General features: G+C 41.4%; 2 protein-coding genes across 2 annotated transcripts in view; one reads left to right on the forward strand and one right to left on the reverse strand.

The window, feature by feature from the left end:
- ZFYVE26 (zinc finger, FYVE domain containing 26) overlaps positions 1-12,692 on the forward strand; it is a 49,122-nt gene extending 36,430 nt beyond the window's left edge. The window contains exons 30-41 of the mRNA XM_009883481.1: positions 842-963; positions 1,055-1,275; positions 1,913-2,060; positions 3,175-3,384; positions 4,243-4,458; positions 6,587-6,784; positions 7,080-7,282; positions 7,824-7,965; positions 8,513-8,572; positions 9,819-9,988; positions 11,318-11,375; positions 12,483-12,692. Of these exons, the coding sequence (XP_009881783.1) occupies positions 842-963; positions 1,055-1,275; positions 1,913-2,060; positions 3,175-3,384; positions 4,243-4,458; positions 6,587-6,784; positions 7,080-7,282; positions 7,824-7,965; positions 8,513-8,572; positions 9,819-9,988; positions 11,318-11,375; positions 12,483-12,692 (1,958 nt within the window). The remainder of the gene's footprint in view (positions 1-841; positions 964-1,054; positions 1,276-1,912; positions 2,061-3,174; positions 3,385-4,242; positions 4,459-6,586; positions 6,785-7,079; positions 7,283-7,823; positions 7,966-8,512; positions 8,573-9,818; positions 9,989-11,317; positions 11,376-12,482) is intronic.
- Positions 12,693-16,952: 4,260 nt separating this feature from the next.
- Positions 16,953-18,961, reverse strand: part of LOC104285104 (retinol dehydrogenase 12-like) — a 5,607-nt gene continuing 3,598 nt past the window's right edge. Inside the window, exon 7 of the mRNA XM_009883502.1 lies at positions 16,953-17,253. Within this exon, the coding sequence (XP_009881804.1) occupies positions 17,151-17,253 (103 nt within the window). The 3' untranslated portion in view covers positions 16,953-17,150. The remainder of the gene's footprint in view (positions 17,254-18,961) is intronic.

Raw genomic sequence — 18,961 nt, forward strand, 5'->3', positions numbered from 1 at the left:
GGAAAGAGTAGTAAATTTAACATTATTCTCCATTTTTTAGGATTGTGAGATTGCCCATTGTTTTCCTGCCAGGACCCAGAATCACAAACTTGAGCATGAGAGGCCTTGTGCATTCTCAGCTACACTCAGATGACAGACAATATTTGATTTGTAGCTATTCTGGGTTACTAATTTCGAAATAGAAATGTCTTTAATCTGGAAGAAAGAAAAAGACTTTTCACAGAAATTAAATTTCTTGAATCATTTGATCAAAACTCCAATTTTCTGCAGTACTATTTTATCTGAAAACTTAACCTAAGGAGTTAGCTCATCTTCTTACAGTCTTTTGTCTTAAAGTTGCTGGACTATATGTTCAAATAACCTGGATTCTAAAAAGAAGATACAGGCATTTAAGTCAATTTACCCATTCTTTTACAACTGGTTCTTCAGTGTCCCTTTTTAGTTGTAACCCACAGCTCTTGTATTTCCACTTGCCTCCTGCTCAGAAATATTTAATAACTTGCCTGGGGGAAGGCTAAAGAGGGGACATTGCTGTGCTTGGTGTCTGGTAGGATAAGAGTTGGATAATCATTTGAAGACATGTTACTGGAGCCGGGTTTTGATGACAGGGTGTTGGTAACAGTGAAAGTAAGATTAGGTACAATTTGGCAGCCTGCTGAGGAATGGAAATGTTTCTGTAATCTGTGTACTGGACATGTGATACTGTCAGGAAGTGGCACAATGAGAGGATTACAGATGACTGTTTTACGAGAGTATAGAAATACTCTGCATTATGTGTCCTTAGCCAGGTTTGTTGCTTCTTGTACGATGATTCTACTCGGTGTTTTCTTTTTGGCCGCAGAAACTTCTAATAATGTATATTCCACAGTGGTGAGAATACCCAAGACAACTGAGCTTGAATGGATTTTTACCCTGAATGAAGAGGAGAATGAAATTGTACGCAGTGAATTTTATTATGAGCAGGTGAGGTCTGTGGGAAGAGAGTCCAATATAAGCAGTTCCCTGGAGAACTACCTCCATACCCATGTTTGTCTGTCTTTCCTCAAATTGTCAGGCTCCCAGCTCTTCCTTGTGTATTGCCATCCTTAGCCTGCACAGTGACAGCATAGTGTGTGGCCACCAACTGATAGAGCACTGCTGCAAGTTGTCCCAAGGGCTTACTAATCCTGAGGTGGATGCTGGTCTCCTTATGGACATCATGAAACAACTGCTCTTCAGTGCCAAAATGATGTTTGTAAAAGCTGGAAGGAGCCAGGATCTCGCGCTCTGTGACAGGTGATTTATCAGGTGTTCACTAGGATGTATCGAGTTATTGTCAAGACCATTATCTTTCTTTACTGGGAAGTGGAGGGTGGGAGAGTTGTTTTGTGATTATACTGTGAACATTTTAAACAAGAAAAGAAGTTCATAATGTAAGAAAGATGTAAGAGTTCAAATAGAAATTCAAGTAATATGACTACATAATAATTAATGATAAAATTCTTAGAATAGGGCAAAGTTATTCACAAAGACAGGGGTAAATATTTCACTTGTGTTATTGTGTATCTGCTTTCAATCTATATTTCAATATAGGATTTTAAGCCTGCACTTCCTGAGAATGAGCATGTTACACTTTCCTCAAGTTTTGTCCTACAGAGCTTGAGATGGCAGGTTCGATATATAAATTTTTACATGTGCTGCTTTGATTTGGTAACATAGCTGGTGTCTGCAATCAGCGTCTGCCAGTGTTCCACTGAATGTGGCAAAAAGCCCAATAAAAAATAGTCTGAATAGGATAGTATGATGGATAGAGAAACCTGGTGTACTGGTGATTAGGAACCACTGTTCTAAGAGTTGTCTTTGACACAAAGTTTTTTAAGTGTCTGATAGTAGTGGAAGTGTATGTTTTTGTTTAACCTCTGTTTTCTCCTAGTTACATCAGCAAAGTGGATGTGTTGAATATTTTGGTTGCTGCTGCCTACCGTCCAATCCCATCTTTGCATCAGATTCTTCTCCCTGCAGCAGTAACAAGATTAAGAAATCGGCTTCTGGAAGCAGAGTACTATCAACTAGCGATAGAGGTAATGACAATGGAGGACTGTCAACGTTCATAATGCTTCTATAGTGGCTTTTGTTTTTCTCCTTCTGAGTTCAGATGGATGTTATGGGTGAAATGGACAATATTTAAACAGTCACAAACTGGGATTAAGTTTTTAAACAAGGAAGACATGATTTTCTGAACACTGGAAAAAGAAGAATTCAGAGAAGGAAGAGTCCTTCTGCTGTGGAACAGTCTGCTGAAAGGAAGGCTAGGGGCCTTGTTTCCCAATACAGTTAAAATTGGAATGGACTAACTGCAAGAAAGCCATTAAACACGGTAATCTTGCATCCAGTAGAAGGGCTAAGACATCCTTTGTGGCAGGACTTTATCTGAAGCTTGTATGTTTGATTTTGTTTGTCTGTAATCCCACAGCAGACACCTTCTGCAAAGGCACCTTTCCCAAGCATTTACTTGGAAATCAGCAGTGGTGGCAAATCTACCTATTGGAGCTCATCTGGTGTGGTTTATCATCTTCTGTCTTCCTGCTCCCATGATTTCATAATCCTCTGTTTTATGGCATTGCGGTTTAAGAATAGGATTATGATACTACAAACAGGATTAGGATTTTTAAGGGGTGATAAACAGCAGCAATAGGTGACCTATTTGAATAAGAACAGTTCATGTTTAAAGGCAGCTGCTCTGCTAAAGAAAATCAGGAACAAATTTGATCAGCAAAGTTATGTGAAATAAAACATCTCCTGGCAGTTTGTGAAGTATCTGCTGTTGCTTTCTTTTTTTAACCCACAAACCCGATGAATTCTGTGCTGTAAAAATCATCTGCTTTAGAAAGCGGATGTGAAAATGTCCTGAGTTTTAAAACTGCTGAACTGAAATTTGCCAGATAAATACTTGCTTAAAATTGTACAATAAAAAATACTTCTGCATTTGGAGATCATGGCTGTTTTGGTAGTTGGCATTTTTTGCCAGTAATACAGAAATAATCGGCATGGGATTTTTTGTGTTTTCTTTTGTTTTTAATGGGAAGTGTGCTCTAGGAAGTGAAAGGTCACAGTCACAGACTGTGTGATAAGCCAGTTTTTCTGTTTTCTGTACCAGGACTGTCTTGCAATATTAACAAACAATTTTGAATTTAGGTTTCTACAAAATCTGGGTTGGATCCAGGTGGAGCGTGGCATGCCTGGGGCATGGCTTGCCTTAAAGCTGGAAATTTAAGTTTGGCAAGAGAGAAGTTTAACCGATGTTTGAAGCCACCTATGGATCTAAACCAGCTGAATCATGGTTCAAGGCTGGTCCAGGATGTGATACAGTACCTGGAGTCCACGGTGAAGCCCATACTCATTGCGGTAAGTCTTCTGTCTGTCTGTTCTGAAGGGCTATAGTAAAGCCAAGCAATGACGTTTTAATACGTATCATATAGCAACACATGTTACAATATCAAGTGTTAGGTTTTTTCCTTCTGTTGTCATGATTGCAGATTGCAAACTGAACATTGTTGAGAAATTTGTTAGCTGTTTCTTCACAGTGAATTGGTGGCTGACAATCAGATCACAGGATTTTATAGTAATTTGGGGCATGCTTAGTGGAGGTGAAAGAAGCTGTACTGGTTAACATGTTGTTACTACAGTCTGAGGAAACTAAACTCAATCCCAACAATATGTTGTTTTGCTGCGGTGATGCCGTTTTTCTGCTGAAACTGGGATAACTGTGCAGGAATTCAAAGAAGAATTTACAAATGCTGTCCCACTTTCCTTTCCTTGTCAAAAAGCACTATTACGTGGTTTGGGATTAGCTCTGGAAGTTCTGATTAGGTACCAAAAAATGACTTTTAGTACTAAGTAACTGCAGAATGATAGTGATGAAAGATCTCTTAGTAGTACATATTTTAGGAGAATGAAAAAGCCTGTTTGAACTAGGTTATTGAAGTAGCTGTTGACAGTGGAATTTTGTTTGAATAAATAAGCCTCTTGTCTGTCCCTGGGAACAGCCATGCTAGCTACAGCAACATTCAGCACCTCTGTTGATAGCAGGGTTCCAATCTAGTGTTTATAAAAAGCATGACTGAATTCTCACCCCTCTAAAGCAATACCTATTTTAAAAACAACAATAACAGAAATGTTTCAGGGCTGAGTGACTAGATCTAACTGAAAAGAAAGTTTTCCTCTTACTCATTACCTATAATTGATTCTCTATTTTAACGGCAGGATGATGATTACTTTGCCACGTTGAGGGAACTTGAAGCAACACTGAGAACAAGAAGTCTGTCTCTGGAGATAATGTGTGAGGGCAAGATTCAACACAACAGCTACTATCAAGAGTGCTTGTTCTATTTACATAGTTATGGCACTAATCTGGCAATAATAAGCTTTTACATGAGGCATGACTGTATGAGAGAAGCACTGCTACATTTGTTAAATAAGGTGAGTAATCTAAATTGCCATCACCTAAGTTGAAATTTGAAAAATAGCGAAGAGGACTTCAAGGCTAGTCTAAGATTGCAACGAGCATCATGCAGTATTCTGGGTGTTTTTCTGCACAGGAATTTTCTGAGGTTCTAAATGTTGTTACACGAACTACCCAGTGACCAACAAGAATTCAGTGACATGAAAAAGTAACTTTGATCTTTACATCTCAGATTTAATCTCTCTTCCCCATTGTGTTGAAACAGTGGCTTCTAGAGAAGAGAAAGTGCTTTATCTTTTTTTGGTAGAGGTCCTGGATCAACAGCGCTTTGTCCTTTTTCTAGAAAGCTGAAAACCTGGCACTGTTGTCTTACAGTTCAGAAGAGAGAAGGAAAATTTTGAATTCCAGCATGCTGATAACGCTAGACACCTTACTCTCTATCACAGTGGCTCTGTCTCTTGGTATTGTTTGTTGAATCAGACACCCATGTTTGCAATTCAGTAACTGTTAGGAATATAAGGGAATACAGGATCATGTCCCAGAGGACAGAAATCTAGGGAAGCCAAAAAGTGGTTTCCAGTTCTTACTTAGGAAAACTGCATAATATAGGAGGGCTTAAGAATGTCTGGAGAAAACAGTTCTGTTGCCGCTACATTACAGTTAAACCGAGAAATTATTCCAACAAGGTTCTTGCTAATTTATTAAGGGTGCTTCTGAGGTGATGTGGAGGAGATGTGAATCCATTCCATCTCACCAGCTTGAAAGCTGATATATGTGTGGGGTTCTTTTTGCTTTCTTTTTTCAGTTCCTGTGCTTATGTTTGATTTACTGATTCTTTTTTTGTTATTATTATTTGAAATAATTCTTAGTGAAAATGTACAACTTGAAACACCAATTTCCATTATCTTTAGTCAGCTTATGAGCTTTATTAATAGAAATTTTTTTATCAGCTCTGCCTTCTCATTGTATCATCAGTCATTCTAAGCTCATATACTCATCTGCATATTAAATTTGCTTTTCAAATGTGACCTTTGTATCAGTTTAAGTTTGCCTTTAAAAAAAAGTTGCATATTTTTGCATTGTTGGGGAAATAATTTCTCTAGTTAAGTAGCAGACTTTGAAAATACTCTAGACATACAATTTGGTGTGGAAGGTTTGGACAAGGAGACTGGTAGTGATCCTGCAAACTGGAGAGGAAGGTTTGTTACCTTAAAGCTTTAAGGTACTAGGCTTCTGATGAAACATTTTGCAGTTGGTTGTTTGGAAACATTTTATCTGTACAGGCTTTGTAGCTTATATCTTACTATGAGATTTAAAAAAAAAAAAAATTTCATACGGTGTCTTTAAAATGTTTATGTAGTCCATGTTGTCACACCTTTCTTTTCATAGTAACATTAATATGTGAGGCTGCATTTGTGAGACCATAGTTGGGAAGTCAAGGGAAGTAAATATCCCCGTCAGCTCACTACTTGTGAGGTTTCGTCTGAACTACTGTGCCCAGTTTTTGGTTCCCTAGAACAAAACAGACATTGTCAAAGTGGAGCAGGTCTAATGGAAGGCCACCAAAGTGTCTAGGGGCCTGAAGGACATGATATATGAGGGGAGTGATAGAGCTAGGTTTTTCCAGTTTCAGGAAGAGAAGACCAAAGGTGATCTCTCTGCCATTTTGAACTACCAAGTGGGTAATTATAGGGAAGATAGAGCCAGGCTTATCTCACATGTGCATGGTAAAAGGGTAAGAGATGGCAGACACAATTTGGAGCAAGGGCAATTCCAACTGGATATAAGGAAATGTTTTCGGGTTTTTTTGCAGTGAGGATATTTAGGCATGGGAGCTGGGCCCCATAGAGGCTGTTGAATCGCCCTACTCATGCTCAGAACTTGACTGGACAGACCCAGCAGTGTGACCTAACTTGAAAGCCATTCCTTGAGCAGGAGTTTGAACGAAATGACCTCTGGAGATCCCTTCCAACCTAAATTATTTATTAATTTTATTGTCTCTGTCACTTAATACTCCTTTATGTTATATAAGGAAGTGTCCTGGTTTGAAGTAAAACAGAACAGAATTTTCTGTTCAGTAATTTTACTGAAAATGAACAAGCCACAGTGACTTTGCTTCAAGCTACCTTTCTGATGTTTGTGTAGGAATCCCCATCGGAAGTGTTCATTGAAGGGATCTTCATTCCAAGCTATGAAAGTGGAAAACTGCATATGTTGGAGAACTTGCTGGAAACCATTGATCCAGGATTGGAGAGCTGGGGAGTCTACTTGATTGCAGCCTGCAAATACTTGCAGAGAAAGAACTACTACCATATTCTGTACGAGCTGCAGCAGTTTATGAAGGTAAGATGAGGGTCAGTGAAGTGTTGAATACTGTCAGACTTTTGGTTATTTACTTTGGTGTAAATCTGCATGATGGACAAGTATATTTTTGCTACTGTCCAATCCTTAAAAACAGATAGGAAGGCCTGAGCCTGACTGAAGCTGACTTGCTATGCATTTGTCATGGATCTGTTGCATTTCAGTAGCTTAACTACTGTTTTAAAGAAAATAGAGCATTGCCTGCTTTGTGTGAGCACAACGGTTAGTGAAGGTGGTATACTTTGCTCCATCTCAGTGCTCAGTATATTTCTTCTAGGATCATGTTCGTGCTGCCATGACCTGCATTAGATTTTTCACTCATGGAGCAAAGTCTTACACTGAACTGGGAGGCAAACAGACATGGCTTCTGAAGATCAAGGACCATCTTAAAGTCTATCTGCAGGAGGTCTCAAGAAGTTCAGGAAGGAAAAAAATGGCATTCACTTTTCGGAAGAAAATGTCTGCTACAGATGTGTCAAGGTATCTATAAACAAGAAGATAAGTTATAGGAAAGGAGAAATTTCTAGCGGGGTTAACTCACAACATTCAACTGTGTACAAGTTATAAGTGCCAGACATAACTCAGTCCCTGTATTCAAGAGTTGAAGTGTAAATTTAGCCAGATCTCTCTTGTCCTTGGGCTTTTATGTCTTGGCTTTCTTAGGGGCTTTTTTCTGCCTTTTTTAGGCTAAACTCTAACTTAAAGGGACCGGGGGGAAGTGTATGTGATGAGGTGGAAAAGACGGAGCAGATACTTATTTGGGATCCAGATTCTCTGGCTCACTTTGAAATAATGTGAACAAGTGTTCACCTTCAGCTTGTGATGTTTAAGTGCACAGATCTGAAAAGTATCTCATTGCTGCAGACTTGGCTACACAAAAAAGTCAAAAAGTAAATAAAAATAATTATTGTTTGAAATATGTCTTATTTTGAAATGTGTTCAAGAAATTAGTAAGTTCACACAAATAAAAATTGACATTTTCTCTGTTTCAAAATAAACTCAGAATTTTTCCGCTATCTAGGCACATCAGTACAGTTGATCTGCAGATGGAAGTAACAAAGTTCCTGCATCGATGTGAGAGCTCAGGAACTTCTCAAATGACAGGGTCTTCCTTGCCCACACTTTTTGGAAACAATAACATGAAAATGGATGTTGCGTGCAAGGTACTTATTGCTATTTCAAACAGAGCTCTATTTTTAGTCAACAATACTAACTTGATATATGGGTTGAAACATTTGATGGTTGGAGCAGGCTTTTGTATTTTTCATGGGCATGTTACTTGTGCATATATGCAACCTACCATTTATGAAAAATTCATGTTTTCCTTCAACGTAGTAGAGAACACATGAGAACTTGGAGCTCCTCTCCTCAAAGTTCAAACTTGCAGAGGCAAAGGATCCCAAATACAAAGACTAACATGCCTTTTGACTATACGTCTTACTATGTTTTGAAGCAAGGCAAATACTGCTATTATTCTAACTCTTCTTAACTTCAGCTCAGCTCCATCTGTAACTTGCCCAGTGTCCCACAGAGAATCAGCGTGTGGCAATAAACCCTGTGTTTGCTCTGCCTGTTAGGGTGGTGCTGTTCTCTGTTGAAGTAATGTATTGTCTTTTGGCCTCTGGGCAAAATCTGGAAAAGCATTATTATTTAACAGTATGTAATGAAAAAGGAATGTGCATCCTCAAATTTGTCTGACTCTCTCTTCAGGTCATGTTGGAAGGCAAAAACATTGAGGAGGGATTTGGGATTGCATTTAGAGTCCTCCAGGTATGGAAAAACTGCTGCCTGTAAGCAGCAGTTGTTTAAGCAGTAAACTTTCTTGCAAAATGTTTTTTAATCCTCACAAAAGAAAATAACTTTTGAGAAAAGTTACTGGGTCAAGTCTTAAATTTCTGTGTATTTGGAGGAAGCTTGGTAAGGAAATGAAGATGCTGCTTCACTTCCAAGCTAATTGGGTCCTACAGAGGAACTAAGTACAGCTTTTCCTTTGCTGTGCAGCTCGTTCAGTGACTTAACTCTGGCAAACCACAATCAGAGATGTGAGTACAGAGCTCTGACTTAGTAGCAATTTGCAGTTCATGATAGCCATGCAAAGAGACAGTTAATAAATAAGTCCAGGGTTGTCTCTGTATTATTCCTCTGGCTGAGAGAGCAAAACTAATTAACTGGAAACTTTTTCTGGAGACTTCTTCTTCATGTCTGCGTAGAAGCTGAGGTGCTTATCAGTCAGCATAGCTCATGAGTCTCCAGACTTTTCTGTGTGTTTCTCATCCTTAAATTAGGAGCTGCTGATAAAAGATACTGCTTCAAGCAGTGCGGTTTGCAGTTGCCTCCTCTCTGGGACAGAGGGTATAGCAGGGTCACTTCTGGACAGACATAGCACACTGAAAGAGGGTCTGTGGTTATGGGCGGGGGGCTGCGCCTGTTTGTAGTGAGATGGAGAGCCTTAGAAAAATAGCACTTATTAGCAGCAACAGCATTCGCTATTCCCCAGTAAAAATGGAGCAGCGAACCCAGCTGCCTAGCATCACTTCTATTCCCTTCCTGTCTTTACTTTTCTTGCCTTATTCATGGCAGGATCAGTCCGCAGCTTTTATTATCTCTTCCTTCATATGGGAGGTGTGTGATGGTCAGTTGCCTACTGTTTCTTGGGGTACAGAAAGGGTGGCTGCTGGTGGGGTGGCTGGAGGAATACAGTGGGAGCTTGCTAAGTGAAGGAGATCTTTTGCCAGAAGAAATAAAACCGATTTTTGCCACCCCTGAAAAAGAGGTGGTAACAGTGCTCTTGTTCTTGAGCAAAATTGAGTTTTACCAGCCTAGTTATAGAAAACCTTTGAGCCAGCCCTGAGCAGTGGTGCCTGGAAAATCAGAGGCCCCCAAAACAGCTTTGACTTTTTGGAGCATGGTATGATATTTTATTCTGAGGAGAGATTGTCTCAGTTGTATAGACTCCCTGTGATAAAACCTGTTGAGAACATTTAACATGTTGCTCTGATGTTCCAACTACCTCTAGGACTTCCAGCTGGAGGCTACAGAAGTGTACAGCAAAGTGGCCAAGCAGCTGGTGAAGCAGCAGAAGTACAGTGAGATACGGCAGCTCCTCAAGTGTGTCAGTGAGTCTGGAGTTGCAGCCAAAAATGATGGGGATAACATTATCCTGAAATGTCTAAATGAGTTCAAGAAAAAAACCCCGCCCACTAGACCAGGTTACTCAGAGCCCCATCCAACCGGGCCTTGAACACTTCCAGGGATGGGCCTCCACAACTTCGCTGGGCAGCCTGTTCTGGTGTCTCACCACCCGCAGAGTGAAGAATTTCTTCCTAATATCTAAATCTACCCTCTTTCAGTTCAAAACTGTTACCCCTTGTCCTATCACTACGCTCCCTGATAAAGACTCCCTCTCCAGCTTTCCTGTAGAGGTCCCCTTTAGGTACTGGGAGGCTGCTATAAGATCTCCCCTGGAGCCTCCTCTTCTCCAGGCTGAACAACCCCAACTCTCTCGGCCTGTTTTCATAGGAGAGGTGCTCTAACCCTCTGATAATCTTCGTGGCCCTCCTTTGGAATTGCTCTAACCGGTCCACGTCCTTCTTATGTCGGGGGCCCCAGAGCTGGATGCAGTACTCCAGGTGGGGTCTCGCCAGAGTGGAGCAGAGGGGCAGAATCACCTGCCTCAACCTGCTGGCCACGCTTCTTTTGATGCAGCCCAGGATACAGTGGGCTTTCTTGGCTGCGAGCACACAGTGCCGGCTCATGTTGAGCTTCTAATCCACCAACACCCCCAAGTCCTTCCCCTCAGGGCTGCTCTCAATCCATTGTATGCCCAGCCTGTGTTTGTGCTTGGGATTGCTCTGACCCACGTGCAGCAGGTATACGCAATACAGGCTGCAGGGAAACCATCCTGTTGTGCCCGTGCTGCTCTTTTAGTGAGTCCTGGCTCTGTGCTACATGTATTGTTTAAAGGTGGGAGTGTGTGGTTTGCCTTATGCTAGTTACTCTGAGAGGAAACAATAGGTAGCTGTGGCATACTCCTACCCTGCACTTCCCAAATGATTACCTGTGATGGGGAGAGAACCTTTGCTTCATGGGATCCTGCCAAATGCTCCTGATTGTGGTAGGAGATTTTCCCTTCAGTGAGGCTTTCCTGGCCAACACAGAGGATGTGTGGAGGCATAAACCTCCTGCCTCCATAGGAAACAATTTTAAGATTGCCATTGCCTACCACAGTGTCTTTTTCCATCCCCGTGAAGGAGGGAGGTGCCCTCTATGATCAGACTAGGGGACAAGAGACTGACCTCATAGCATTCTCTAGGGGTACCTCACTGACATGGCAGGCAGGAGAAGCTGTGGTAAAGGGAAGAATTGGACTTTGTATTTTCTGCATGTGCAGCATTGGCAGTTGGGAGGGTGTAACCATCTAGCTGTGATCTCAGCAGCCCTTCCTCTATGCAGGTATCCCGGATGGGGTAAACGTTTGCAAACTGTAGGCACTCTAAATCTGAATACCTTTTCCCTTCTTTGGATACAGGATCTGGATAATCTGATTCAGGATATGGACAGTGATGAAAACAAGGTAAGTAAAAGTGCAGTAGAGGAACTCCTTTAGCAAGAGCTAAACAGCCTAGTCTTGGTCTGCAGGCTACGTGCTCTCTTTCACCATCTTTTCTCTCATCCTCACTCAGGCCAAAGTTTTGAAGGCCACTTGCTAGATTGTAGAAATCACAGGGAATTCCTCAAGGCTGTGCTGTTTGTGACTGTAGAGCTGTGACATGAAGGTAGTAATTGATGTTATCCCTATTGGTTCCTTGATAGTCCTCAGAGTGAGGGCCAAGCATTCGTTATAGTGGAAGGAAGAGTATTTTGGAGAGGCTCATTGGTGGGTTTGTTGGTTTTGTTGTCCAACTTTTCACGTAGGTGCATGTAAGTTTCCAGTAATGGCAGCCAGCTGATGAGGATCAACATACTTCTGAGATGATAATTTCAGCTTACTCTTTCAGGATTAGCCTATTTCCATTGTGATCGAAAGCTAAATGATAAAACTTCTCCAATTCTGATATACTTTTTTCTTAGAGAAAGCAAGGTCGAAACTACTTGGTTTCTTTGTTAGCTGTCATACCAGCTTGCCAAGCCACTGGAGAGTCACAGATAAGCATGTGAAGCCTAGATGCGTGTTTATAGATGAAGAGGTTGTGGCTTGGAGTTTGTGGATTGTCACAGATCCTGAGTGGCATAGCTGGGAATAAAATCTTAAGATTTGTGACTCTCCTCTGTCCTGCTCCAACTGACAAACTCAGTGTTTTATATAGATTGAAAAATGGGCTTTTCGCTCTGCCTTTATATAAGGTTTACCACTGAAAGATGTGAGCTGTTCTAGAAGCAGCAATGGAAGAAAATTACTTTCCTATGAGGATATGGTTGCAATGCACAAGATAGGATTCCTGATGTTGATTTCATGGTGATACTCCAAAGGAGTTTCCACAAGAGACAAACTTAATAAAATGCAGCGGTCTCTTCATCTTTTACATTGCTATCTACTCCATGCCATGCTCTGCCTCATAATGTGCTGCTACTGCCTTGTACAACAGGCTTCTGAACTGGGTATTTCCAATGACTCCTTAAGCTTGTGCTGTTAGTTTACTAGAGCTTTCTAACCGACTTCTTCCTGCCTTTTCTGCTTCAGATCCAGGCCTACGTGATGTGCAACAAGTTGCGTTCTGCCTATCTAGTCTCGGTGAGACAGGAGAAGACCAGAGCAGTGCAGCTAGTCCAGCACGTGCGACAGCTGGCTGAGAACAGCGGAGATGATGTTGTGAAGGCCATCTGTGGCCAATGGCTCTCAGTGCACCAGCCCAAAATGAGAAACCGGCTTCCCCAGGGCACTAGGAAGTAATAAGTAATTGACATTCACCATCATACAGAAGGAGAAGGCTTCAAGACAGCTTAAAGGCATGTGGTTCAGCAATCTCTTGGTAAAATGGAAGTCTCTTGACTGATGTTGGTGGCAAACGGATGCTGCTAATGTGCCTCTGGTGAAAGGAAGAGTACTAAGTTACAAGTGCCAGTCCTGTATTTTGACAAACAGTCACTACCTCAGGGTGTTTTTTGGCTGTGTTTTTGATGTGGGGGAGGGGGGCAGTTTCAAACCGAACAAGCAAGTTTAGGTGTGTGGAAGAAAGCATTTCTGTTTCTGATTTGGGGGTGGTTGTTGCTGTTGTTGTTCATTTGGGGTTTGGGTTTGGGTTTTTTTTTGGTTGGTTGTTTTTGGAAGGCACTGAACTTTATTGTATGTTTTATTTTTAAACCAGAAAACCTATACAGAGAGGACAGAAAACTCTCATCAACTCAGTGTAGCCTAGAGTATAAAACATTTTGTGATTATGGGTTTCCTGTAAACTTTTTCAAGATTGGAGAGATCTTCTTTTATGAAGACTGCAATTCAGAGATTTTTTTTAAGCCTCTATACAAACCATTGCTACTTTTTATTTTTTTTTTTTTTTCCTCCCCACTAGTACAATGTCCCCAATTTCTTTAGGTCGTTTGAAAAGGTAGGAACTGATTCTTCATGGCAGGTTTCTACTTACCAGTCATACTATATGATGTGTGCCATACTTACAGCATTTGAGCACTTACTAGGTGGATGAAGTTATAAAGGGCATATCCTGCAAGGGGAGTACAAAGGGAAGATAATCCTTTAAAATAGTTGAAAAATCATGTACTTCTTTCTTTGCCACAGTTATACCCAATAAGTTGTTGGGATGCAGCATTATCATGGAACAGTTGCCAGTAAACTTCCACAGTTTTTCATCAGGTGTAGCAGAAAATATGGATAGAGCAAGCTGTGGTAAAATTCATCAGGCTATCTGTATCCCTGTCACACAGGGATTATTTATTTGTTTCTTACCAGAATAATCTGTCCCTGTGAGCTACAGTAGAACACCAGACTGAATTTTTATTGACCGGACACACTGTATAGACTATACGGACAGGTTTTACTCTGACATAGTGTCAGGTTAACTCAGTTTTATGAAAAAGCAGGCATCTTTGTGTAATGGCTGTGTTCGTCGATGCTGAAAAAAGCATCTGCTTCTCTGCAGCTGTGACAGGGATATGAGAAATGGGCAGAAGAAAGGTAGACGGTAGTAGGACCTTCAAGAAAGAAACAACAAAACGTGGCACTCCACAAGAGTTTGTGTTTTCTGTTTACGTGTATTTCAGCACAAGAGGTAGGAAAACTAGTTCACTTTTTGTTAAAAAGTTTAGTTGTTTACTTCAAAAGCAACAGGTTTTTGGAAGTGTAATGTAACTGTAAATAGTTTTAGTACACAAAATAATTGAGACTGTCAAGTAAGAGTTTTGCACTAATTGGAAAGGACTTGGTCCCTCTCCTTTTAGTGTTTCATGAGCAGTGCTCCACTGACACAAACGCCTCTCCTGGAGCTGCTGCACTCACTAGAGCAGGGCAAGAAATGTCTCGGAGCTAAGCGGTCAGAAATGACCACATTTAGCTTTCAGAATCTCCTGACCACAGATTTGCATTATCTCATTAGTGGGCAGTACTAATGAAAGCTGCTTTTGTTTTCTTTGCCAGACTGACCTAGCTTTCCATCGGATTACAGCCGTTTGGTTAATCCTAAAACGTGACACTATCCATGTCTTCGATCATTTCCAAATCTCTAATTATGGGGGGGAGGTTTTACTGTTTCTGGGTATCCAGAGCTGCATTGCTGTAACACCTACTTTTCTGCTCCAGTTCTTTCAGCTGTATAGAGAACAGAGAGTGGAGTTTGCTGAGCAGACCAGTCAGTTCCATACCTGCCTTTTTTCCTGACCTCTTTGCACTGTACCTGATGCACTTTATATAGTGTTTGTTGTAATTTGATGTTTTTAACCTGGAATCATAGGGATTTTTCTCTTACCAGCAGAACTGGAATTTTGATCCCAACTAACTGCCTTGTGTCGCGAATAGTGCAACTAGCAAGGGGCTTTGAATTTTTCAGCATCAAAAAGGGATTGAGTACTGCCAGTTAAAAAGATTTTCTCTATTAATGACCAAGGTTTGTTTACAATGAAAAAGAGAATAAAGTATTATGACTGGTAACGTACCTTCTGTTTGCGTTTTATCTCAGCATAGCTGGGGATCTCTTTCTAGATCTGCATTTTGCTTTTGGCTACGCTTAGCAGAGTAATTAGAAGGGGGAAAATTGTTCTGTCATGCAAAAATCTCTCTCTGCTACAGTGTCCTCAATATTTAGACCAATTGGAATATCACAACTTTAGAAGTCCTCCCAGTAGGTAGGTAGCTAGCTCAGCCTCATACATGTACTCTCACAAACCAGTAATCCTCTTTCGAGAGCTTTGCAAGTTAATCTAACTCTCCCTTACAAGCCTCCCTTTGAGACAGCTAAATGAGCTTTAGTTCCGTCATCTTACGGATCAACCTAGACGAAGGTATAAATGACTTGCCCAAGGTCAAAAGGAGTGGGTGTGCGTCTATGGAAACATGTAGTTGTATGTCTTACGTAAAATCTACAATCGGACTTCTTTGAGAAGAGCATTGACCTACAAGGGAAAAATATTTCAGCCTAGAGGTGCTTTCTGCTTTTTTAAAAATGGTTTCTATTGCTCCTGAAAGACACTTTCAAGCAGAGTCACACAGAGAGGGCAGGCCAAGCCTGCAATGCTAGGAAGCGTTCTACTGCTACATTCTAGTTGTGGATTTAACTTCATACTCAAGATGAAGTATAAAGAGGGAGGAAAAAAGGTAGAGTGACAGGGAGAAACACAAAGGGCCTTCAAAATGTTAACCAGAGTTCTCTACATCTGTAAGGCAGGTGCAGATAAAAGCAACACGAAATAAACTGATTCAGCATTTCTGAAAGAACATAGGGTCTCCTGTTGTAAAAAGAAAATGGCTTTATTTAGTATTGCTCAGAGGTAGCACAGGACTGATCTGCATAGATAGCATCCAGATAGAAAGAATTAATCATAAAATTAGCAGTTGTTTTGCCAAAACTGGCAGTTGGTCACAGTGGCACGCTCATACGCAGGTCCAAAAACTTCTGGACTTTTATTCAGAAGCAGAAGATAATCCTATGAGCTGTGATACTTGTTTTCTAACTGCTTGACTCCTTCAGAAATAATCTCTGATTATGGATCACACTCCAGCAATTTGCACCAAGCAGCACTAGAGTTCCAAGGGAGCAGTCCCACCCCTCCATGGATTGACCCAGCTGCCTCTTGGAAGTACAGGTCCTGCGAGGCCAGGCTGGCAGCCTTGGCCAGCTAGGGCCAATAACCGCTGGGCAGACAAACGTAAGGATTGCTGTGCGAGTCTTACTTTCCTGTCCTGTAGCTAACTTCACCACGCTATCGAGAAGGTCCCGACCTCCGCCTCAGCTACTTAGCTCTAGGTAGTTTGCTGTCATTTAAAGCTAGAGTCTCAGCTGAAGTTGTTTACTGTTTTTTAACATAGTTGAGATGTTCTTTACTCATTCTGCTCTCTTTTCTAGGTTCTGAAGTAATTTAAAGTGCAGCTGGGGGGTTTATTGTGACAACTTTTACACCATCTTTGCTCAATGCTTCACAGGAGAGATGTTAATTATTTTTTTTTTAATGAGATAACTTGTCTACACACAATTGGTGGCACTCCTGCAGCTTTTAACCTCCCAGTCACCTGCCCTGAGACCTGGGTTCTCAAAAGATATGCCAGCCCTCGGTTAACTTACTGCAGTCAATGAGCATTTGGGGCCATGATACTTCAGTGGCGAGGGTACAGCTTCTTACAGAGAATATACTGAAAAATAACTGATTCCACTTTGTACCTAATGGTACAAATAGGCCGGCACCTGCTTCTGTGTGCTTGAGAGCATTTGTATTGCATGTAATTGCCAGAAAATCTAAATTCCTAAAGTACTTTCACTCTCCTAGGTCAAATAGCAGGAACTGAAAATAATGCCACACATCCTAAGTTGAGAGTCCTACCTTTTCACTATTACTGTTAGGGAAAAAAAAAAAAAGTAGTTCTTTGTTACTTCATAATCTAAACCTAAGACCGCAACTTCCGTTTCTATTCTAAAGCCAGAGAACCGTAGCCTCTGGCTCTTGCGTGAGATACCAAGTAAAGGTTGTTCCCTGCATTGGTGCTCTAATTCTAGAAAGGGGGACTGGTTGCTTACTAATCTCAATCCTTAAGTGTAATATTCCAGAAATTCACATTAGATTGTGTTCGTAGAGCCATCACGAGGGTGGCTGAAGTATCAGTGTTCTAGTCTTGAGGTCTCTCAGCAGTGCTCTTCCCAGGAGAAGCATCACTGGGCTCAGCCAGGTACACACTTGAGGTCTGCGCCACTCAGTCCCACTGGATGCCGAGGAGCTCACAGCTCACGTTCCAGAGCTTCTTTGCTGTCTCATCATCCCGACCCCGTGGAGATACATATGCTGGCTGGCAATCACTGTAAGGGGAATATCGTGGGGGGTTTTTTAAAGTCAAAGATCTCCATCTGCATTAGCACACTGAAATGGCTGTGTTAAGGTGAAAGTTGTTTTCTATCAGCTTAACTTCAAGACCAGCTGAAGAAGGGTGGGAGTCTACCCAGCAAATGAGCAAGGGTTGGTGCTAAGCCACCTTGAGAAAGCTTGCCTTCCAGCTAGCTTGGGAAGAGCCCTCCCCCCATGACACCAAGTATGGGCAAGCAAGTCTTAGCACTATCTTTTGTCTCAACTTTTAAAGAAACCTATATATGCTCTACTATATACTCCTCAGTGTACATTCTCATTAATACCACTGAAAAGGGCTATAAACACTAACCAAGCTTCTTCAGGAGCACCTTTTCTAGCAAACACTAGAAAAAAGCCACTCAAACAGCCCTTCATTCTGAACTATTCATCCCACTATATTGCCATTGCATGAAAGGCAAAGCTGCCCCAGAATAACTCCTCTGTAATAACCATGTATGTTTATCCCCTTTCCCATTATCCTCTGAACTGTGGCTCCTTTCTTCTCAGCTCCGGCACTCAGACAGCACTCTCTGGACTAGGGATCACGTGTCCTCAGCTATAATGCTACGTGCTCAGTAACACAGGAGTTTAAGAGAACAGAGGAAATTGCATCTCGAAAGGTTTCTGTCCAGCCTAATGTTTTTAGAGGTCCAAGTGCAGAGTCTCTAATGGTACTGAAATGACTCCGGTGGACTCCACCTGTCTTGCTGTGGAATGCAAATTTTTTTCTTAATGTCTATACTCGTGCTTTATAGTCTATTGCCTGGAAAGTGAAAAGTATTTTAGATTAGTCCAATGTAAATTGTGAATTAGCGTTGAAGCTATTCATTTCCCACCAAGTCCAAAACTTTCTTTTATGAGTTTAAAATCCACCAAAGTTTTCTGCAGTGCAGCACATAAATGCTTCATTTACATCCTGGGACAGACAGTCATCCGGGGCAGATTAAGACATCTATTTATATATTCAAGTCTGATTAAGATGGTACAAACTCCCAAGTGAAGATCAGACAAAGTCATTACAGAGACTAATCCGCTCACATATCACAAGAGGAAAGCTCTGCAAAGAAGCAAAGGCTCCAACAGTGTCCATGTGAATTAAAAAAAAAAAAAAAAAAAAAAAAAAAAAAAAAAAGACACCTTTTCATGTTAATTTCCCAAAACCACTATTGGTACATTGCTCTACACCCAGTGGGAGGCTGATGGACACATCTGAACAAAGCTGTTCAAATGGCAAGCTTCAAATTTTGGGTGATGACGACTTGGAACTGCTCTGGGCTGTAGTTTCAGTGAGGGGAAAAGGCATGACTATGGAGGGTCCTGGAGTAAGGCTAAGAAGTCAAAAAACAACAGGGTTTGTAGTGGGAGCTATAAAAGACAGTTTGTGGGACAGAATGATAAGCACCCCAGCAGGAGTCCCTCCCAGCTGGTGGGTCTGTCACACTGGAGAATCAAGTTATTTTGTCACACGCCAGTCCTGAAAATCTCCCCTCCTAGCTCTGCAGCACCATCAGCCCTCCCAGCTCCCTGGGAGCACAGGCTCCTTCTGCTCCGGTGGAGTAAAAGTACGAAGAGAACCAAAGTGGTCTTCCCAGGATTGACTCAAGTGACCTCATTAACTAAATCGCTCTACTGAAAAGTGATTTCCCCAAGTCTCAGGCAGAT

Source organism: Charadrius vociferus, unplaced genomic scaffold (genome assembly GCF_000708025.1).
Source record: "Charadrius vociferus isolate BGI_N301 unplaced genomic scaffold, ASM70802v2 scaffold34, whole genome shotgun sequence".
NCBI classification, from domain to species: Eukaryota; Metazoa; Chordata; class Aves; order Charadriiformes; family Charadriidae; genus Charadrius; species Charadrius vociferus.